Here is a 25,064-nt window from a genome sequence, read left to right as displayed (position 1 = left end):
TTTCTGTAAATATATTTATTTTCTTGACACAAAAAATAAGCCAAGCTAAATATTTTGTTCCCCCGAGAAACAAGCACTTGAAAGATTCTACATGTGTCGCGTATTGCCAAAATTTTGTCCACTTTGGTTGGCTCCTTTGTTTGTACCATACTGAAGATTGATAATACCCTCACTGGCTCGAAGTTGTTCTTCTGTGAATTGACGCTTGTTTTCTTCAGCTGGTTTTGGACCGAGGCAGGGTCCATTGTAATCTGGACGTGTATAACACTGTAAAGAAATAATCATTCTGAAGTAAGGTCTTTTTTATATATATAGGGTAATTTTAATTACCCTGTAGATCTGGATATATACGTTATATGGACCATGAGCATCTACAATAAAAGTGTTTTATATTTTAGCTTTTTAAAACATATTTTTAATGAATTCAATATAAAGCTGATTAAGAAATAAGCAGTCATTGCCGTAAAGTGTAAAAAATATACTGCACCACATAAAGAAGAAAAATAAAGAACGTGCATTGCCGGAAACTTGTAATATCGAAACGACTTTAAACTTTCAATTGAACTACATGCTTGAAATTTTTACAAAAAAAAAAAAAAAAAAAAAAAAATTGATAAATAAAAATATTTGTGTCGAGGCAGGTTTTGAAAAAGAATGTCTAAATCTGAAGAGACTGGGTAGTTAGAGAAGTGCTACGAAGGAGACTGTTTTCAAATGAAACCAGATTGAAAGCAAGTTGCCCAACACATCAAGATGCAGCAATACATCTTGATATTCTTCGCACTAAATGGTGCAATATGTTTAACAAAAATGAAATGCACGTATACATTTTTGCCTCTCCAATTTCAATTTCTTAAATTTTTTGCGTGTCATCTCACCTATTGGTCGGAAGGACCCCGTGTGCATATTATGATGAAAACTAATTCTTTGTAAAATTAGTTGAAAACTTAATATGTTGTAGTTCATAACATTCTAAATAAAAGTTCTCATTGGCTTTAAGTCCAAAAATTTATAGTTACCGAGATACGAAAGTAGTAATTCTCTAATACCGTCATGTCATTAGCATTAACCAATGTGCACCATGTGGAGGTTGTCGGATTGGATTTTGCAAATGTTATTGCCCTTGATTGTTTTAACAAAAAGATACTTGGATGTATACAAATATATATAGTCACGCATAAACATGACTGCACATCAATTATTTAAATATTATTTCAATTTTTTTTGTCGAATCGCTGCTTCTTAGATACATTCAATAAACTTCGTAGATGGTTACTTAATGTTATCTCCATACCGTGCATATCCTAGACACCATATAGCATTCACAATGGTGTACAAGTACCCAACGTCTAATGCTACGCGCAAGCGCTCTTCTATCACCTTTCACCATTGTGGCCGCTGTCTATATATCTTATGTTTGAGGCTCAGCGTTTCGGAAACTATCCTTTTTTGTCAACGAGAACTTTAGTTCAGAATGTTTTGAACAACATTAAATTTTCAGCCAATTTGACAGAGAATTAATTTTTATAAGATTTATGCAGGTTTCTTAATAATGCTGGTCCCGCAGTGGACTGATCGCTAAGACACGGTTCCCAGCAGATCACAGAAGTCAAGCATCACTGGCCGCAGTCAGTGTGTGGGTGGCTGACCACTTGGATTAGTTTGCGTAGGGACTGAGGGTGTGCGGTATTGGTCCTCGTTAAACTGATCTACTGTAAAGTGCTCGACTTCGCGTGCAGGTCGTCGGGCTACCGAAGCGGGGGTGCCATCCCCTCTGCAGAGGATCAAAATTGTGATGGCATGCCTTCGGATCATCCTCAGGGATGTTTCCCAGACCGTCGCCAGTAGCCCATTGTGCAGCTCTAGCGTGACGTAAATTAACTGCAACAACTTAATAATGCGGGTAAACTTAATAATGCAAATATCGCCGGCCAGGTGGCCGAGCGGTTAGCGCGCCTGACTGCGAAGCCAATGACCGCGGGGTCGAATCCCGCTCTGGGCATGAATGTTTCTCTCTCTTGTGTTGTCCTCTGTTGTGTGTGATGAGTGAATGTGGCCCACCCTATGAACGGGTTTGTGGCAGTGTGGCGTGGGCAATGTTACTCGCCTCCGTGACTTTGGTTCACAGGTGCCCACTGGGAACGCGAAATGAGTAACAACTGTAGCATCTTCTAAGGCGAAACGAATAAAGCTCAGTGCCTGCCATTCGAAAAAAAATATGGCAAATATCTTTTTCTCATGATCTATATGATGTATATACCGATTTTCATAGACATCCGGCAAATAAAACGAACTTTAAATTAATGTAAACTTTGTAACTTTAACTGTAATAACCTTGTATTTGCATCATTTTTGGGGAAATTATTGTCTATAGTGTGTAGTTGTCGATAGGTTTGCATGTAGGGAAACTATTTAATTACCTAGTCAGTCGAAGTATTTTTGTGTATACTTTTTGCTTCTCTAAATCATACTAGCTTTCCACCATGTCCAGTCTATAAATATTTGTGTTATGAACATTTTCCAAACGTCTATAATATTGACGTTAAGAGAGCGTTTTATCAGTGTTTCACGGTATTTGTCAGTGTTTATTATGGTTACATGTACAATGAAATCTACTCCGACTTTAAATGATTCTGATGCAACTATGATTCTGATGCAACTAGGTGAAAAATTCGCTTTCTCAAATATAGAGGAGAGCTAGTTGGACATGGGAATACTAAAACTTTCACATAGCCCCTATAAAAATGCATCAACTGATTTGATGAATATGTAGAAAATTCGACAACATTTAACCCTGAAAACGATGTAAATATAATAGAAAATAATGCAGTATTGTTTCTAAAAAAATCCTTGAGATACTTTCTTTATGGGAAGAAAAATTCATTCGAGACAAACTTAATGACTCCCCCCTTTAATTTATCTGCTTTAATATTGCTTCTAAAAAATAAAATAACTCCAATTTCCAGCCAGGAATCTTAAAGTAGGTTTACGACCGATACTATAAGAAGTGCAATTTCATAGCCATTCCGATTCTGAGAATGAATAGATCTACTTTTCCTATTCACATTTAGTACAAAGATATTTCAGGTTCAGGACTGTTTATGTCACGTGTAGGATATCGAAAGTCAATAATTTGTATGTTTTTACATGAACCAGGTAGCATTTCTACTCTATTAAAATTACAATTGCAAAACAAAAAATTAATTTCAGAAGCAAGAATACACTGAATTTGATTTGAATATCTTAAAAATTTAAGAAGTTTCAAGCAATTTCTATGTAGTTTTCGTACTTTTTTAAAAGAAAGCTAAAAATGATAAGGAGTTTTCCACAAATTTTATATTGTACTATTAAACAAGATTTATTAAAAATGACACCGGCACTGTTGGGGATCATTCCCCATTAAAGCATCTTTTCTTTCTTCCTTCCTTCCTGATACAATAATATTTCGGTGCATAAATGTTTATTTCAAGAAACCATTGTTTGTTATTTAATTTTGTTTCACGATACAAAATACTATTTGCAGAAAACCCCTTATCACTGTGAGATTCTTTTAAAGGGTGCAAAAACTACTTTGAAAATTGCTTGAAACTTTCTAAATTAATTAAGAGTTATTAAAAATGACACCGACTTTGTTGGGGATCGTTCTCCATAAAAGCAGCTTTTCTTTCTTCCTTCCTTCCTGATACAATCACATTTCGGTGCATAAATGTTTATTTCAAGAAACTATTGTTTGTTATTTAATTTTGCTTAACGATACAAAATACTATTTGTAGAAAACCCCTTATCACAGTGAGATTCTTTTAAAAGGTGCAAAAACTACTTTGAAAATTGCTTGAAACTTTCTAAATTAAAATTCGGACTTTTCAGACTAAATTCGGACTGTTTTCATTAGTTGCCAAATACGATTCACAATAAAATTATGAGAAAAAAATTTAACTTTTTTCCATTCATGCACAGTATAAAAGAACTGCTTTAATTACCCATATCTTGCGTAATTTTAAACAAATGTTTCTGAAACTTTAAAGTAATAGTTTTGTAATTAATTTTAGAGTGCTCTAAAATTTGTTTAATTTTGTAGAATATTTTTAATGTTATAGCAAAAAACGTAAGACAAAAAAAATAAATAAATAAATTAGTTTTTATAAAAATATTCATATCTTCATAAATATCTTAGATAGGTATACGAAATTTTGGGCAATCTTCACATATAATAACCAAACTAATTGTTGCAAGTTACAAATTTATTACTACATTTTTTGGTATAGAGTGTTCAAAAACACTTTTTTCCGTTTATAATTTATTGTCGGTCCCTTAAACTTCTAAAAGACTTAAACATCAATGAAAAGTATAAGAAATTGCATGATCTAAACACTTCTGAAGTATAAAATGATTATTTATTTCTTGAGAAATATAAAAATGTATCAGTATAGAAGTGTCTCCATTATTTTGTCCACCCCCTGTATATTTTAAATTATGTAGTTTTATTATTTTTTTTAACTGTTTTGAACGTGAAATAATGAAATTATACATATTCTTCCATTTCTTGATAAATAAAACAACACACTACCACATTTAAATAATTTTTACTGGAAATAGGATTTTTTTTAACGAAGACAGTTAGTGCACTAAAATAGAATCGGGAGTTTAATTGGAATTTAGAGTTCTTATATTGGAAATACTTAATGGTTACCTTCAGTAAATCAGTAAAATCTTTAGCTTTACAAATTTAAATTAGTGAGTGAGAAAACTGTTTATTTATGTGAAGTATTTAAAAAAAATACTATATTGAAAACCATACCAATAAAATTTAATATGTCAAGCCTTTTATACAATATTTAATTAATACTACGGCTATTATATTTCATAAATAATCCCTTAACTCAAATTAGAAAACTACTGGCCCTGTTTGCTTTCGGAATTCCGAATATTTTTTAAAATTTTGGGTTCATGTCCTTAAGCTCAGAGGTTTTCCCTTATCTTCTAGAAACTTTTTTTTATTGCATCCTTAATTATAACTGTTGAACGGTCACTTGATTTGTATTCTATCAACCAAATTTTATACCATAAACCAAATTTCTTTTAAATCAAAATTCTCTTAGTTTTAATGTTTGTTAGTTCAACAGAATTTTTTTTTAATTTTTTTTTAAATTTTTTATTTTTATCTTCGACGTCTGTTAAATTTCTCTTACTTTTTCTTTATTGTCTGAAACTTTATTTCATTCTCATTGATGCTTTAATTCTTTTGTATCACAATTTTCGCAAAACTTCAAACGCTTTACGCGAATAATTGCTTTAAATTTATTACAGTGCGATGTTTCTTATGCAAATGTTTCGAGTATATATGTCTCACGAGGATCTTTGAAAAACTTTTTCTCTTGTTCGCTTTTTACCATAGTTTTTTTTTCCCTTCAAATTTTAATGTTTATTTATTTTTTTTTTGAAAATTTCTTTTGAAAAAAAAAATAAAACCCGACGTCGAAGTACTCTTCAAGAGTTGGGAATTCATACAAAAAATTTTTTGAAAATCAATTCAGAAGTTTTTGAAAATGCAATATTCTAAGATTTACCTTAAATATTTATTTTTTTCAATCTTCGAAATATTTTCAAATTTTTTATCCTGTTCTTTTCACTTAAAAGAGTTAATTTCAGCTTTTAAATTTCATAATTTGAATAAATAAACTTACTGCTCTGCCTAAAGCCATTAAGCATTGTGTTACTTGGCCAATATTTCTCCTTTCCCATAAGTCGACTGTTTGGAAGACGTCAATTTCTGGAACACCCCATTTTTTAGCTGCTTCTTGGAAACGGTTGATGTTTTCCATCATTTTGAATTGTCCACCGGAAGTATTAATTTTCTGAATACATCCTGGCATCAGTTTATTCATTAAACTGAAAAATATTACATTACATTAAGGACATATATTATAATTCTCCTTGTATGCATGTTCCTAAAAAGAAAAATATTAAGGATCTGTATTATGCACTTGTAACATATTTGTCCTCGCTTAAGTGTTCCTAAACTGGAAAAATATTACATTATATTAAGGATCTATATCATAATTGTACTTTCTCAAGTGTTCCTAAACTTAAAAAGAAAAAAAAACATTATATTAAGGATCTATATCATAATTGTACTTAATTTCAAATGCTCCTGAACTTGAAAAGAAAGAAAAACATTATATTAAGGATCTATATAATAATTGTACTTTCTCAAGTGTTCCTAAAATTAAAAAACATTATATTTAGGATCTATATCATAATTGTACTTAATTTCAAATGTTCCCGAACTTGAAAAGAAAGAAAAGCATTATATAAAGGATCTATATCATAATTGCACTACCACAAATGTTTCGCAACTGAAAAAAATTACATTACATTATGCTAGGGGAGAGAGGGCGAGTGTGCGATTATGGGGCTTGAATAACTTTATTAATTATTGATCAAATTGGGGGCCCTTGTGGGATATTGTAGATTGGAACCACTAATGAACACTTCCATATGCAGTTGTATAGTCATACTGTGAATACTTTACATGAAATCTGCAAAAGAAGGTTTTTAAGGTGCAAAAGTAACTTTCTCTTTATTTCTTATTAACATATTTTATTTTAAGGATTTCAACAAAAGATGATAATATGTTATAATATATATATATTTTACCTATTTTGATATTAACTTTTACTGTGTATAGTTTCAATTAACAAATATTAAGTATAAACAGACGCATGTCTTCGTGGAATTATTGTGGACTTGTCCAAACTGGCTCCATTTAACTTCCAATGGAAAATATATGAATTGGTTATAAATGTAATACATTTGATATTATTTATTTTTTAAATTAGAGTGATTTTGTAGAATCATATACTTTTACAAATAGTGATTTCAATCACAAGAAAAAAACGAAACCTTAATATTAATCCACTTTTTAAAGGTTTTAAGAAAATTTTAAAAGAGCTATTTTATCAAGTTTATTAAAAGAATGTAATTTAATGTAGAGGAATTAAAAAAGAAGAAAAGTTCTTAGAATATTTTTACTTTTTCATATATTAAACTAAAACAATTTTTAAATGTAGTAACTTTTGCGAGTTGTTTACATTTCTCCAGTAAGGGAAATATCACTGAGTCATGCTCCCTGGTGCTGTCCTATAGAATCATTTCATAGTCTAGTTCAGGGATAGCGAACCAATGGCACGCGTGCCATTTACGGCACGAGACACAATATTTTGGGCACGCCACCGATCACAATTGTTACTACACTATGAATTGTTATTACACAAATGTTATTACACTATGAAGCATATGTAACAATCAAATTAAAATTCACAAAAAAACAAACAAAATAATAAGCAATTAATTATAAAAAAATTAACAATTAATGCTAAAAAAACAATTAATAACCATAAAAAGCAAGCTAACAATAAATAACTAGCAACAAAAAAAAAGTAACAGTTCGGCTTAAACTAACATCTTACAACCTAATATAAGTTATTTGTCATCGTATCTGCAGCAACAGAAGTCACACTGATGTTACTTTAATTTGTTTTAAGACATGGCAAAATGTTTTTTTTTTTCAATGTAAATAAAGAGTTTTGAGTTGATAGTATTTAGTATTATTATTTTCCCAATAATCACGAAGTCAAAATTATTTGACGGCACGTCTATGACCTCATTAAAATTTTTTTCAGAAAAAAATGGCACGTTGGTGTATAAAGGTTCGCCACCCCTGGTCTAGTTGAAACTGGTTATTAAAATTGATTCAACTTAAAATTGATTCTGTGCTTGTCAATACAGCAGAAATAAGCTATCTAAAACGCTTCTCAACCAAAAGCCAGAGAATGTTTCCAGAGAATGTGAATGACAGAATTAAACTTGAAACTTTCTGGCGACATTAACTTAATATGAGTAAACAACTTAGTGTGCTAGTAATTTTTTTAAAAAAAATAAATAAATACAATTTCAGTGTCATCTACGTCATCAACCAGCATTGACTATCCCCGTATTGACTGACCAAATATAACTGGCATTGAACTCTATCCCACAAAATGACATACGGCATCTGTATGACGCAATGCATGCTTGCATACAAAATTCTGGTAGTTACACTAGTTATTAATGTACAAGTATTTCACATTTGAAATGGTTTTTCTCTTAATTGCATTAACCTGTGATCTTGAAACTTTAATCAATTAAATACGTTACTCAGACTCACGCATCGCCAAAATTTCATTTCTGTACAATAAATTTTTCTTGGTGTTGGGACTCTTTTTCCATCAGTGTTTTAATTTTTAAAGATCTGTAAACAATATTAATTAATTTCATAATATTTTATTTCTACTCCTTTCGTTTTGTTTATTCTTCTCCTTTTGTTTTCTTTATTCTATTTTGTTATTCTTTGTTTTGTCATATGTTTTTGTCTATTCAAATTCATATTAATATTCTCTCTGTGCTGGGTGTATGTTTGATCAACAAACTAATTATATTTTAATAAACGGTACATATATATGAATCCTAAATATATGATTCTTACGTTGTATAGTAAAAGTAGCTTTACTTATCCTTATGAGTATCATATATCTAACATCATATATACATTGTAAGAAATTTCGTGTATGTGAACACCAAAAATGGCGGCAACTATTTTACACCAAGTAGTGTTTCAGGAAGTGTTCCATTACACCAAAATCAAGGATAGTTCCTGGTGTAGTGAAACACCTAGAATGTTCTTTTACACTACTTGGTGTAAAGAAGCCGTCACCATGCTTGTTATTCAGTAACACTAAAATTTATAATTACAGTAAAATACGATGAACAGTGCACCAAAAAATAATAATAAATAAATAAACGAAGAATAATTTTGATCTAATGATCGAATCTTCACGTTTTAGGACTCATTCTTAATATTTGAGGGGGTGACTTAAAGTTAGTACTTTTACTTTTTAAAAATTTGATTTCTCGAGATCTATTCAACCGATTTCACTAAAATTTTGTATTTTTCCATGAAAAATTAGATACTTTAAAATGACGTAAAGAATGGTATACCTTGCAATACAAAATTTCTTCGACTATTATTAAATAAAAAATAATTAATATTTGCTAACATTTATTTTTTGCACGGAATCATTTTTGGATAAACGAATTTTATAATTGTGCGCAAAAAGTTTTCAATACGCTTAAAAATTTCTTGAAGTATGGTGAAATACTTAAAAAGCAAAATTAGCGTAACGGGGAAAACCTTGGACCGCGCTCCTGACCAAACTATTAGGATTACTCTCTATATTTCCCAGATTGCGGCTACCCCCTAAAACTAAAGGGTCAGAAATCCAAAATCCGTTGATAAAAAAGGTATGTTTAGTCAGAAGCACGATTTTGTGTCAGATCTCGTAACTTAAGATATCGTCTGCATTAGTATAATTAGTAATTGAAGTCACCCCTCGAACCATTAAGAATTAGTCCTAAAACGTGAAGATTACATCATTAGATCAAAAATTATTCAAGTGGTCCGCTTTGTTTTTCCTTCTTTTTTTTTTCTTTTTGGCGTACAGTTTATAAGAGCCAATAACAATATTTTTACTATACAATATAAGGCAATAATCATAAATTTAGGATACATATTTACAATATATCTTAAAATAAAACTAGCGTTTGTTAGTTAAGCATACACGTACCACTCACAGGATATTAATATGAATTCAAACCATACGGAAATAAATAGAAATTAAGCATTATAAAATTATTTTATACAATTGACAGATTTATGTAAATCTTATGAGACTAAAATTAAAAACATACATGCATTTCATTACTGTTTATAAAAGTAGTTTGTCAAATCAATCCGACAAGGAGATTGAAATTACTTAACAAATAATCAACCACAATCAAAAAATTTTTATCAATTAGGAAAAACGATTGAAACTTTCTTGGTAGTAAGTAGACTATGGTGAATTTATCAATTAAATCCGACAAAAAGTTCATTTCATGTAAACAAACCGCCTTATTGACAGCCATAATGTCAATTTCTTGAAATTGCAGAATTACTCGCAATTAAACTTCGAATAATAGTAGCAAAGTCTCCTAGATGGGGTATCTAGGAGGCTTTGATTGTAAGGTGACCAGATTTCTAAGCCATGATTTGAGGACAAATCAGCGGAGCATCCTCAAAAAATTTTACGATTTTAGAACATCCATATATTTATGAAAAATATTAATTAATATTATTCCCCTTCCAACCCATCAATGAACTAGTAACCTAACAAGGTAATTTTTTAAAAATTTATTACTAAATATCAGGTGATTTTAGAAGTAAGCAGTTTTGATGATCAGCATTTGCTTAACACATGTAAAATAAATGAGTACATGATTATTAAAATTTGTTTATTTTTGTTGGAATTATTTTCAGGCGTGTATGGAGTTTTTATCAGTTAGTTTTAGCTTAGTACTTTTGATTTTTCACTTCATATAATAAAAGTGTTTTCAAAAAAGTCGCGGATATTTGAGGACTTGTGTTAAGATTCAAGACAAAATGTTTCTGTCCTCTGAGTAATCGAAAGTTTTTATTGACACAACAATTAAAATTCGAGGACTGTCCTCAAGATTTGAGCTCGTCTAGCTCTAGTCTGCTTAAACAATAGCCCAAAAGTATTTGTTATACTATTATCAATTCACACAAGAATTTGATTAAATAGTTTAAATATACACTAATTATTCGCCAAATTTCGCCAAACACAGCATATTATCGTATTACGTATATTACGTTATTACGTATATATATATATATATATATATATATATATATATATATATATATATATATATATACACTCTATAACAAAACACTCTATAACAAAAAAATTGACGCACCAAGAAGGAGTCGTCCGATTGAAGCGAAAATTGGTGGATAGGAAGACAATGTACAGAATAGTAAATGATTAAAATTTCAGAACAATTGAATAATTTATTGCAGAGTTACTGTAACAAGTTCAATAAGGTGTTGACCAGTCTCTAGCCTGGATACAAGCTGCCACACGGCGTGGCATGGACAGATAAAGTTCCCGAATGGTCTCTTGCGGTATTTCCTGCCAAATTCGATCCAATTGTTGAACGAGGTCATCAGCATTCCGTGCCAGATGCAATTGCCTTCCCATCATATCCCAGACATGCTCGATGGGAGAGAGATCTGGCGATCTGGCAGACCAAGGAAGAGTTTGACAAGCTTGCAGACAGTTCATAGCAACACGTGCCGTATGTTGTCTGGCATTGTTCTGCTGAACCAGCCCAGGGAGCTGCAAAAGGAACGGTAGCAAAACAGGTCTCAGGATGTCGTCGACGAACCGCTGTGCAGTAAGTGTACCTCTAATGACGACCAAAGGGGTCCGGCTGTCAAAGGAAATGGCACCCCAGACCATAATGCCTTGTTGAGGGCCGGTGTGGCATGCAATAGTGAAGGCAGGATCCCCCCTCTGTCCTGTGTCCAAACGCGTCCTCGATGATCGTCAGGACACTGTTGGAAGCGGGATTCGTCGCTAAAGACTATACGTCCCCAGTCGGCATCATTCCAGCCTGATCGAGCGTCGATTTTGCACGCCTTAGTGCGTTCTTGGTGCGTCGATTTTTTTGTTATCGAGTGTATATATATCTATATCTATCTGTCTATATATATATATATATATATATATATATATATATATATATATATATATATATATATATATATATATATATATATATATATATATATATATATATATATATATATATATATATATATATATATATATATATATATATATATATATATATATATATATATTTTATTTATTTATTATTATTATTTGGAAGCATTAAGGATTTTTGATTAGAAGAACTATGTGCGACTTTTTTATTTAAAAAAAATTGAGCATTATAATCTCCATATCTATAAGCAACTTTCACTTTACTAACATAATGCTCAGCGCTTTTTTTTCCTTAAAAGAAAAGAAAAAGAAAAACTTCACTAGCACAACGTTAACTCTCATTAAGTCAGCATTGTCATTAAGTTTCAAGTTTAATTCTCTCATTTACATTCTCTGGAGAAACACTCTTGGCTTTTACTTCGTGTTTTTTTTTTTTTTTTTTTTTTTTTTTTTTGAGATACGTTTCAGATAGCTTACGCTAGCTTTCATGCAAGAAATTATTTAGTAAAAAATTAGTAAACGGACTAAAAATAAACTTATATTTTTTTATTTGAAGAGCTAAATTAGTTAATCATTTAATTATGCAACTTTGGCATACCTTTCGGCTAGTAAAAAAGCGAAACTAAAGCGTTATCAGAGTACGAAACTAGAGTGAAGATTTTTAGAGTAAAGAAAGAAACGAAATCGAAGTAAAGATTTCTAACTTATATTTGTTTTTCAAAAATTGTCGTGAGTTAGTAAGTCATTCATTACTGTTACGTTTTGTCTAACTTTAACCTTTTACGTACGTAAATTATGAAACTAGCACAAAATATCAAAAAGAGAAGTCATAGTTGTGCGAAAAACATTTGCTATCAACTTTTTTTAATGTTTAAAAATGTATTTCTACGCTGCACGATCTAGCTGCACATAAAAATTTTGCAGAAATTGAAAATGTATTGATGTTAATCTAGAATGAAAAATCTCACTGAATTAATGAATTTTTTTTTTTAAAGTTTAATACTTTTTGTGAAATTGAAGTTATTTGTCCGTTCTAAAACCTTTTGAAATTTTTTTTTAATATCTTGCCAAAATAACTCTTTACGGCAAGATAGTAAAATAAAAAAAATAATTAAAATTATGGGTTTTCTTCACGTTTAAGACGTTTAAACTGTTTTTATTTATTTACTTATTCTTGAATTATAGGACGAAACAGCATTTTCGGAAAACACTTTTAGCGTCATTTTGATGTTGAGTAAATTTGTTGCTTTTAACTAGGCTTGTGTTTCAAACAATTTGAATTTTAGTGTTAATGTTTAGAAATGATATGATTCATTAGGAAATGAAAGACATTCGCCTTTCTCCAAGAATCCTCTTTCATGTTTATTCAAAAAATAAACTGTTTATTTCTTGTGATGGGAGGGGAGAGAGACCTGATGATATATAGTAAATATCTTTTTTTTTCCTTTCTTAAATTAAAAATATTTCAAGAACGATAATTATTCTCTGGAATTAAGAATTAAAGGTTTGTGTTTAAAGAACAATGTGCATACCGAAATTCATACAAAGTATCGGCTTATCAGCTTCTACAATGTTTCATAAATTATTCTATATGAAAGAATATTTTACAAATGCGATCACTTAACTCGTCTCATTAATATTTAATGTCGTGAAATAAAAAAGAAAATAACCTAAAATATCTTATTTAAAAAATTTAAATAAAATTTTAAAAATGAATCTAGCAGCATAGAAACAAACAAAATTAAAGATTCTTACAATTAAAGATCAAGCGGAAGAACGGTTTGTGAGTATGAGAGCTGATTCTAAGAAGGAAAAAAAAGCCTGTTTTCTCTCTTAAATTAAAATATTACAAGAATGATAATTATTCTCGAGAATTAAGAATTAAAGGTTTGTGTTTAAGGAACAATATGCATACCGAAATTCATACAAAGTATCGGCTTATCAGCTTCTACAATGTTTCATAAATTATTCTATATGAAAGAATATTTTACAAATGCGATCACTTAACTCGTCTCATTAATATTTAATGTCGTGTAATAAAAAAGAAAATAACCTAAAGTATCTTATTTGAAAAATTAAAATAAAATGTTAAAAATAAATCTAGCAGCATAGAAACAAATAAAATAAGAGATTCTCACAATTGAAGATCAAGCGGAAGAGTGGTTTGGGAGTAAGAGAGCTGATTCTACGAAGAAAAACAAAAAAAAAAAATCAAGACAGACAGGAACGGTTTTTCCTTAGCACGGCCAAAACTATCTACAATGTGTAATAACTCTTGAGGGGAACCGATATTCCACGTTATTGATTTATTAAAACTTATCAAAGAACCTGAAAATTCCACTAATGTCGTTCCAATCATCATTTTTGTGAAAAATATAAATCCCCTTTAATCTTCAATTGTAAAATGCAAATTACTTTATGAAAAAGGACATTAAAAAGATTTTTTCTTCTGAATACATTACTTGCAAAGAATCACACCATCTCGCAAGATTTCTTCATAGGGTCCATTAGGTAATTTTTGTCCCATGATAGCCTCGATCCATCTCAAAATGTCACCTTCTAATTCGGGGTCTCGTTTTCCAGCCAACTGTAAACAAAAACATTTCTATTAATCTCTGAATCTGCTCTTAAAAATCTAATTCCAAATCAAATTTTCTGTCACAGTTTGATATCTTTTAGTAGAGAAATGATCTGTATTAATCTGCAACATTATTGGAAATATTCTAAAATTTATCTGCAGAGCAGTTTTTGCTTAAAATGCTTGTATTTAAAAGTTGCATTTTGTAGGTCCGTAAGTTTTGATAGGCAAGACTGTCTAACAGTAGTAATAGTACTTTATTCACGTCGCACTAGAGATGCACAATAGAATGATGGCGATGGTAACATCTTCGAGAATGATCCGAAGACATGCCATCGCTATTTTGATCCTCTGCAGAGGTGATAGCTCCGCCGCTATGGTAGTCCGTCGACCTGCGCTGGTAGTCCAGCATTTTACCGCAGAGTGGTGTTTGACGATAATCGATGTGTACACCCTCGGGCCTATCGCAACTGATCAAAGTAGTCACCGATACACACACTGAACTCAGCCAGTGATGTTTGACTTAAGTTATCTATTGGGAATCGTGTCTTATTGTGAACAGTCTATTGAGGGACACGTAGCTATTTCTTCATGTCTTTAATACATGAAGAAATAGCTGCACTGTTAAAATATGGTACTTAAAATTAATTAATTGAAGTGTTATTAGTTTGAAATTTATTAATTGGAAAAAGAAAAATTCCGTAACAGTGAAACTAAATTTAAACTATTCTTGACTTCAATTATTTTTATTTTATGGAAATAAATTAACATTGAAGATAAAATTAAAAAAAATATTAATAATTAATATAATTGAACTTAACACCGACTAAACTGAATAAAATAGAGAACATTCTAGAACGTGAGAAATAAAAAGTTACATCTACGATAAAATAATTTTGCACTTTAATCTTTGTTCTAAAAGTCTGGTCGTGGTTTTTAAAGTTCCGCTTTTTTACAAATTTTCTTACATTCCCGCACTAAAAAATTTTCGTTAATGACAATTTGCTATGGCGCTTTAACACAAACTCAGTTCTGCTACTAAGTTTGTTATAAGGAGTTGGAAGGGGTAACAAGAAGTCGAATATTGCGCATTTTTTTAAAGTTTATCAAATAAAATTTTAAAAATTAGCGCATTATTTTTTTTTTTTTATATTGCACTTACTTTAAAGAAATATTTTCATCTCGTGATTTTATTTTTCATTATCCTCAATTTTATTTTCCTTTTGGCTCGAAAAACATTAATGCTGATTAAGTTTTAAATGAAATTCTGGTTAAAAATTTCAATTTTAAAATAAACATTGGCATTTATACTTTTAAAAAAAAATGAGGTATGTCCTTTTCTTAAAATTCGAACCATCTTAAAAAAATTTTATAGTAGCTCAATAATGCAACTAAAAAGTAAACATCTTTCCATTTTTGAATAAATAAACAACAAAATACATCAAATACAGAAATACTATTGCTAGTTGATATTAACCCTGTTATTTGTAGTGAATTTCCTTTTAAACAAAATAAATAAATACACTAATGATAAATTTCGTCATTAAAAATAAGCTTGAATTGTGATTGCATGAAAGTAATTATTGAGGAACCACGCTGTCTTTTTATTATATATATGTGTGGGAATCCAACCTCCACTGCAGCAGCGCCACCCCACTTTTGTAACGCTCAGACGGAGGGGTTGTTTCATATCTCTTGTTATTTTTTTTATTAAATTTGTTTATTACTAAAGCGTAGTCATTTCAACTTATACCTAACACCAACCTCCATACATATATATTATATATATATATATATATATATATATATATATATATATATATATATATATATATATATATATATATATATATATATATATATATATATATATATATATATATATATATATATATATATATATTTAGAATTGTAGAAAAAAATAATTTTTGCATGGAATTATCTTTAAATAAGCGAATTTTATAGTTGTGTGCAAGAATTTTTCGATTTGCTTAAAATAGCTTTCGAAGTAAGCAAAATGTAAATTTAACATTAAAAGGTCCTAACTTTGAATCGCTGTTGTAATCAAACTATTGGGACCATTCCCCCTATATTTTGTTGCCCAGAAATTCGAATACGTCAAAGAAAATACGTTTTTGTTTCCGATTTCGTAACTTAAATTATCGTCTGAATTGGCATATTTGTGGTCACCCCTTAAACAATTAAGATTGAGTCCTAGAACATGAAGATCCGATTATTAGATCAAAGTTATTAAGGGTCTTGGCCTTCTTTGTTCACCAAGTTCAGGGTGATTCGTTGATATTGTTATTTATTTATTTATTTTTTCGCAGTTTGCAATTTTATTTCAAAGAAAGATATAAAAATTCGATTTTAATTAGTTTCTACGTTAATTTTTAAACAATTAACCATAAAAAAAGTGTTGGATTGATTTTTTTTAACTTTTCACTCTTATTTCTCTAATATTTACTTCTTTAAGCAAATGGTGAAAAAAATTTTTTTATTGGAATTATGTTTCATTCTAATTTGAAATTTATGAGAAATCTGATGCAATTCTGTCACAAAATATATTTTCAATATTAAAGTAGCATGAATAAAATTAGTCAGGGCTTTTCATTAATGATATGATCACTTTACCCACATTTCCCAAAACGCGAAAACGTTTTTACAGAATTAATTTTTTTAATATATTATCCGGAAAATTATGAGAAAATCCGATCCATCATAATGTACTTTATTTATTATTTAACACTGCAATTCCTTGATATGAAATTCCCTTTAAATCTAAAAGAATAACAATTTTAATAAGTGTAATAATGCGTCATTTTTTAATATTTTTATGCATTTAGTGCAATCTCGTATTTCAATCTCGTAGTTTCAAAAAGTTATGTGATAGCTAAGCAAAATTGCTTAGAATTGCTATTGAAACATGCTGAAAATTAATGCGGTGCATTGAAAATTAATCAGTAACGTAATATAGATATTTCGTATGCAATGAAATTTATTGGTTAAAAATTATAAGGATAGTAAACATAAGTATATTTTATCACTTTTACCTAAAAATGTATACTTGGAACAAATCCGAATGAAAACTTAAAGTTCTAAAGGGCGATAACTATACTAAAGGGCTAAAACGATGCTAAAATCTTTCGATAGTTATAAAAAATAAACAGATCTTTAAATGTTAATAGATAATAATTGTAATTTTAAAAAATATAGAGTGCATAAATTAAACTAAATAACTAATAATCACATTTAAACTATATTAATACTTGTTGCTCCCAATTTCAATTTCAGAATAGTTAAATAATGATCGAAATAATTTTAAAAAATTCTATAAATTGCTTTTAAGATACGACTTAAAGCCGAAAAGTTATAAGTATCTAATTATTTCGTTAAATTATCTAAATCAATCTGTCTAAAGTTATTCATTTTTATTAAATTAAAAATATTTTTTTAATATTTTCTTTTAAAGTAATAATTTGAAAAAAAATTTAAGTAATAATTCTCTTAAAGTAATAATTTTGAGAAATTATTGAGGGGACACGTGCCCCACTCCCGACGCTACGCCTACGGTGACTGCAAAAGTCAGCATGGCATGTGGCGTATTTGGAAGACATTTATGAAAGCAAAGAAAAAAGCGATGCGATGTTCTAAGAATAAACTTTCAAAATAACTCTTCAAAGATTCAAGTGAATCCACGTGAGCCAGAACACCTTTTCTAATATGCTATTTTTATAACTGTTCTGAGATTCTTATTGTTAGTTTCTCTTTCTATTTTAACAGAAAAAAATAATTTTTTAGTGAAAAACGCTTCTTAAGCGATCTAGATGGTTTTTCCCCACAAAGAAAAAATTTAATGTATGTTGTTCAGAACAAGCAAACGTCAAATACAATTAACCTCTAAAGTTACGGCAAAAGCTTACTGAAATCAGAAAAACCCATTTTCTTAATTGGAATTGTCTGCAAACTCATTTTTTTTGTTCGAAGATATTTATTCAAAATTTTGTCTTTAAATCTGTTTTTCTCAACTCAAATTTTTCACATGACTAGCAACATTACTCGATTTCTAATTAACCTATTAAATTAAAAATTAGTGAACAGCGTTTGAGTATAGCATGTTGCTCAAATTCATAATAGCACTTGAATATTGGTAAATATTTTATATTTTGGGGGAATCCAAATGATTTTTTTTAAATAAAAATCCAATTTTTCAAACTCAAAAAAAAAGCTTTTTATTTTTCAATTTCTTTGAATGTTTGTTTCTAGTATGTTTGTAAAACGTGTATATTTGACTGCATATTAAAAAAGATTTCAAGTTATTAACATGATTTTAATGACTTATCTTTCGTGCAAGACATCATAGTATCTCTTATTTTCTTCAAATTTTCAAAAGAAAATTAAATTACAAAAGTTCTTTGCACTATTTCACAAAAATGGTTTCATTTAAATAATATCTGTGCTTACTTTTTCATTGGCCAAAAATAGTATCTTTTGACTCTGGAAATCTCCTTCCAGATGGAATAATAAATTGATTAATCACAAATACCATATATGAAGAGTTTAAAAAAGAAAACTCGCTCTTAGAACAAATTAAAAGTCATGGAAAAACAAATTACACTAGAGAACAATTTTTTTTCTCTACATTTTGCTTTCTGCTGCATGACATTTTTTTAAAAACGGATCTTAGATATTTTCACGTCGCTGATTTCAAAATCTGCAATCGGTTTCACTTTTTCTAATCCAAGCTACAGTTTCTTTAATGGCGTTTTTAATCTATTTTTTGTCGAAATGTATGAGTTTAAAAACGTTGTATATACCAGGGGGTCGTGTAAGTGTTACGACAAACTTTTAGGGGAGTTGGGACACATCATCAGGACTAAAATTGCATAGAAACCCATGCCCGAAAATGTCGTCGTGCGTGGCTAAGGGTGCTTCCCTATTGTGACCTGCTCAGAAGCACACGAAGAAACAGTTCATAATAAGGTTGTGCCCCTCACCGCGTTCGACGACATTTCTGGGCATGGGTTCCTATCCAATTTTAGTCCTAATCATGTGCTCTAACTACCCTAGAAACTTGTTGCCACATGTGGGCTATCCTCTGTTATGTATAACATTTTTAAACTTCTTCATTACGACAAAATATATCATTTAAAAAAACGTAGCTTTAGGAGCAAAATTAATTTCAGATTTGAAATGTCCACACCAGAATTAGGTAAGATCAAGTATTTGTATGAATGCTACAAAAAAATTGTTCCCTATTTGTTATCTTTAGCCTCAAAATGGCCCAGATATAAAATGGTGGCTGATTTTAGGCTCGGCTTTGGCCATAAATGTCTTCCGAACACTTGCACCGTTTTCCAAAGTTTCAAGTCCTATCTACAGTCTCTGTAATCTGGGAACGATCTTACTTCTACCGAGCTTTAGCCAATCGTAATATTATGATCCAATACTGAAAGATCAGAGACCTTTTATATTCATAGACTCCCCCCCCCCCCCAGTCTATGTTTTCTTTTATAGTTTGTTTTTGCTGCCATTGAAAATAAAAAAAAATTTCAAAGTTCAGGTAATTCATAATGGTTTTTTTTTATAAGAAAATGGATTGATAATGAATCATTTAATTTAAAGAATACGATTGATGATTTATTGTACGAGTATTTCCAAATCATTTACTTTTATCAAATATTGGAGACGACCGGGGAGCTGACCTGATGTCAGAAATACCCCGGGTTCAAATCCCGGTTAGCGGCATGGATGTTCTTTCTTTCTTTTCTATACTTCTTACTGGAGGGGTAATGATGGCACACCTAATATGGTGCCTGCTTCTGAACGAGCGTTCAAGAAATCTGTCCTTCTGATACCTGAATGACGAATGTCATTTCACATGAATAGGTATTGGGAAAATAATAAATAAAATAGTGGATTGATAATTTCACGTAGTTGAAATATTTCAAAGTGCTCTTAAATCATTTAAAAAATTAGACTGGTTATTTCATATTGCTCATATATTTTAAATGGTTTATTCAAAAATAATTACGTTTCATGAAAAATAATTTTGCTCAATTTTATCATCACCCAAATGTTGATTTAGGAGACATTATAAATTGTTTAAGGAACAGTAAAATATAAGGAAAGCAGTTTTGCAGTTAATTGGGAACTGAAGAATGTGTGCTTTATTATTAAAAGCATATTGGTGATCTAAAAATATAAGAAGCATCATTATAAGAAGCATATTATTTGAGAAGTTAGTGATAAAATGAGAAAAATACGACGAAAATATATATGACTGTATATTTAACGGGAAATCAACAGTTGACCAATTCCTTGAAAATAAGAATACAGGAGAAGTCCGTAACTACGAAAAATAATAATAGCACATGAAATTGTCATTATAGCGAATTTGTTGTTATAAGCAAATACTCAAATTCAATATTAAAATAGCAGTAAAAAGATAAAAAAATGCAATAGATATTTTTTCTTTATGTAGAATACATATCGAGAGTAGACTGCCTTTGCCTTCAGATAGTACAACTAAATTACGTAGGTCTGTACTTTATGAAAGGCAAAAATGTCTACCACAGGAAAGTTTGAGGAAGTTTCCAAATAGTAACAAGTTTTTGCAAGAAGAAAATTAAAGAAAATGCGATACTTTTTGACGTTCATTGATAAAAGTGAATGTTGATTTTCATAAGTTATCAGGAAGGTATATAAAGGAGCATGATAGAAAAAGTGGTCAACGAAAGAAGCATTCTTTCGAATAGCGAGATAGGATTTCTGCACATAACGGGAAAAAGGATAACTTAGCTGGTGGCTTAGCTATACATTGCTATATAATAGTAAGGGATAAAAAAAAATTTAAAAAGGAAAAGATGTTCGCTTTTCTACATTAATACCAGAAATACATAAAATGTTTTTTTATTTACAAAGTTCTTCGTATAAAATTGCATCCTTAATCAACAGAAAAATGTGTTTCCCCCAAAAAATGTTATTGAAAAAGCAGACGGCTAATAATTTTTAACTCGGTTATAAATATGCAATTTTTGAATCTTTAATACATATTTTGTAGGTGACTTGAAAATTCGTTGAAATAGCGGACTTCTCATCATAACACGTCGTACTCGTTATATCGAACTTTTTTATAGTATAATATAATTTAAAATTGAAGGAATATTCAGAGCCGATGTTAGGTAATTGTTTTGGGGAAATAAAATTTAATTCCGCAAGAAAAAAGAAAAAGTAAAAAAAACGCAATTTATAAACTTATACAAATTGATAAATTTTAAAATTGTAAGAATTTGTATTATTTTATGTTTGTAACTTTCTATATTATTACAGAAAATTTAAAATATTATAATTGTAATATATTTTTCGAAGTTACAAATTTTTAATATTTTAGTAACAAGAAATTTGAAAATACAGTTAATTTGTTTCACCAACCCCATTGCAGCAAAAACCGTAGTCACGCACCCAACGAAGAATTCCCAGGGTTGGTATGGGGGTGCTACTAGGCAAAATACAACAAAAATCGTAGGATTATTTTTTTTTTTTTTTCGTATTTCTGAAAAATATTTTTGAAGCACATCTGAGTATTCGAAATTTTTACAAATTGAATTAAAGCTACTACACCAAAAGTGTTTGACAAAAATGCACCTTTTTAACAGTAATTAAACTTTAAAATATGAAAAATGTAATAAAAATCATTCTTTTTTAAAATTCGTTAAATTAAGTATCGTATGAGCACAAAAGAAAATTACTGCTTCAAATTAGGGAAGCATTAGTTAATTAGAGTTAAAAATTTCAGTTTTCGAATTGGATTAAAGTTAAGATAAAAGATTAAAAATATAACTAATTATTTAAAAGAAAGGTTGAAATGAAATAAAATCATATAACAATTCGGACTTTTACCAAGCCACTTTCATAGAAGCTAGGTCTTACCGGCAAAACAACTATATACATATATATGAAGTTTAATATACCTTTACAAAAATTCAAGATACATATACAATTAATAAAAGACTGCAAAATTAACGAAAAAAATTGTGTTTAATCGAAAAAGAGGAAAAAGTACACAATCACTACACCCCTGTCCTTTGCGGCACCATTGATTCAATGATATGAGGAATTCCGTGACTTATTTTACAAAGAATATGGTGTCAAGTTTCACTAATTCCATTCAAGAAACTCTTTTGTAATTTTACTACAAATGCGAAAAAATTATCTTGGATTCATATGACGATAAATTGATAACAAAAATTCCTATTGCATCTGGAAAGGAAGAAATAAGAGATTTCTTCAAAATAGAAATTTTGCTATTCATTTTTTCTTTGCTCTTATTATCAAGTTCTCTTAATTGACTCATAAATAATTGAAAAAGAAATATAAATAAGTGGAATGGGTAACACAATTTACATTTTAAACGACTTCCTCTTCTTGGATTTTAAGTTAAATTTTGATCTTAATTTTCTCCCTGTTTTTTTTTTTTTTTTTTTTTTTTTTCTTCCTGATTTTTCCTGAATAAACTTTTGGTGGTAGAGTATCAATCCACAGCAATAAATTATCCAAGAAAGTTTTGAAATAAAAAAGGAATTTTATTTTACTACAAATGCAAAAAAATTATCTTGAATTCAAATGACGATAAATTGATAACAAAAATTCTTATTGCATCTGTAAAGGAAAAAATAAGAGATTTCTTCAAAATAGAAATTTTGCTATTCATTTTTTCTTTGCTCTTATTATGAAGTTCTCTTAATTGAATCATAAATAATTGAAAAATAAATATAAATAAGTGGAATGGGTAACACAATTTACATTTTAAACGACTTCCTCTTCTTGGATTTTAAGTTAAATTTTGATTTTAATTTTCTCCCTGTTTTTTATTTATTTATTTTTTCTTCCTGTTTTTTCCTGAACAAATTTTTGGTGATGGAGTATCATTCGACAGCAATAAACTATCCAAAAAAGTTTTATAATAAAAAGGAATTTTATTAGATTTGGATAATTGTTTAAAAAAGTTTTAAAAAAATGTATCTTTATTAAATTAGGAGAATTAGAACTTGATAATTTTTGAAACTTCCATGGTTTTTTCTCTCTCTCAAAAATTCAGAGCCATAAAATTATGTGGTTTTTATTTTTTAAATAAATAATTTAATGTAATACATTAGTCTGTTTTTGAAGTTTTTAAAAAAACAAAACAAAAACAATAATGGTTTCTTATTGTTTAAACAAATGATAATCCCATTGAATGATGCTGGCATTTTTTTTACACCAAGCTATCAATCAACTAAAATCTAGAGCAAATGTGTAATACTTAATACCATTTCAATAATTCTGATTGCAGAACTGTATTGATATTATGTAGTCAGAAAAATCAATTTTAGAATAATGCTAATTATATTGTTTCCCATTCCATTTAGGTGGCAACCTTTAATTTTACTTGTTTGAAAAGATATTGCTTTGTAAAGATCTAATAAAATTAAATAAAAGTATATTTATAATTTCTTAAATAAATTAAATAAATAATAAAACTAAATAAAAGTATATTTATAAGTTCCCTTTACTCTTCCTTGACTGTTAAGTTTGATGGAAGAGGCTTCTCAGAAAAGAATATTTGATATGAATGGTTCATTTCGTAAGGAGACACATCTCATCGAAATTGGAAAATTACACATTGAATCAAAAAATAAAGATGCCACTTTCAAAAACTTATGTTCTAACGATTGGATTTTCCATATCAAGTGCTAATGTTAAAGGTATAAGGTGCTTATTAAATGGTGCTAACTATTAATCAGGTCTTAAAATCAGACACAAAAACATTCTTTCTGGGATAAACATGTCTTTTTTCGGCAGATTTGGATTTTTGGCTATAAAAATAGTAGTTGCAATTTAGAGAACATGGTCCCAATTGTTTAGTCATTTAGTGCGTTAATTTCGAAGAGCTGTTTATAAGTTGTTTAGCTTTATTCTAAAATATATTTTAAAGGAATCTCTAATGACGGGTCTTAAATTGTATAAGAATACATCATTAATGAATGATACGAAATCATTCCCGCTCCTCAAATGTCAACAGAAAGTCTCATATTTTATCTATAGACGCATTAAGCTGTAAAAGTATTAGTTTTTGTTTAACTTAAGCAGAGTTTGTGAAAAATCATTTTTGGTGCTTTTTTTTCGCAATTCAATGAAACTGTAACAAAAACTTTTATAATAATTATTTCAACAATCCTTATCAATTTTATAAATCATTATTAAACGTTACGTTTTGAAAAATAGATGAGAAATTAAAAAGCGGAGAACAAATCTAACTATGCAAATTAACGCATATCTTTAAGGATAACATAGCTTTAATACATAAGATACAAAGTTTTACCAATATAATTGCTAATAAGTTTTTCGAAAATTTTTATGATCTTTGAGAGAAATGACTCTTAATAAGTTTATTATTATTATTGACTATAGATAAATAGTATTAGAAGTTATGTTTGAAGATTGCTTGTAAACAAACAACAGGCCTACCTTGTTAGCCACTTGGGCGCTAAGGCCAAAAGAAGGTCCTCGGTTAGCCATTGCTTGCTTGTTCTCTGTAAGAGAGTTCAGTAAGAAGTGAATATTGGTCAAATGGGAAGACTTTCCCGTTCCCATTGGTTTGGGAACGCACCAAAATAGGTAACATACGTATTCCTCCCTCTCAGCTTACGTGTGGGGGTGGCACGGACTTCTCCAGGAAGAAAATTATGACGTAAACACCACGTGGATGTTGCAATAATTCAAATGAAACAAACAATAATTTCTAAAAAGACTTAACATTGAGATATTTTACTTGCAGA

General features: G+C 29.4%; 1 protein-coding gene across 1 annotated transcript; it reads right to left on the bottom strand.

Annotated features, from left to right (window-relative positions):
- Positions 1-24,827, bottom strand: LOC107438124 (myophilin). The gene is made up of 4 exons (XM_016050310.3): positions 24,754-24,827; positions 14,129-14,253; positions 5,685-5,889; positions 1-267 (listed from the first exon to the last, which is right to left on the bottom strand). Exons 1-4 carry the CDS (start codon positions 24,802-24,804, stop codon positions 88-90), a joined length of 561 nt encoding a protein of 186 aa, XP_015905796.2. The 5' UTR covers positions 24,805-24,827; the 3' UTR covers positions 1-87.
- Positions 24,828-25,064: the final 237 nt, after the last annotated feature.

Source organism: Parasteatoda tepidariorum, chromosome 12, assembly GCF_982258835.1.
Source record: "Parasteatoda tepidariorum strain Cologne lab strain chromosome 12, Ptep-v5.0, whole genome shotgun sequence".
Lineage (NCBI taxonomy): Eukaryota > Metazoa > Arthropoda > Arachnida > Araneae > Theridiidae > Parasteatoda > Parasteatoda tepidariorum.
Note: the sequence above shows the minus strand (reverse complement) of the source record. Positions and strands in the feature narration are given on the sequence as shown.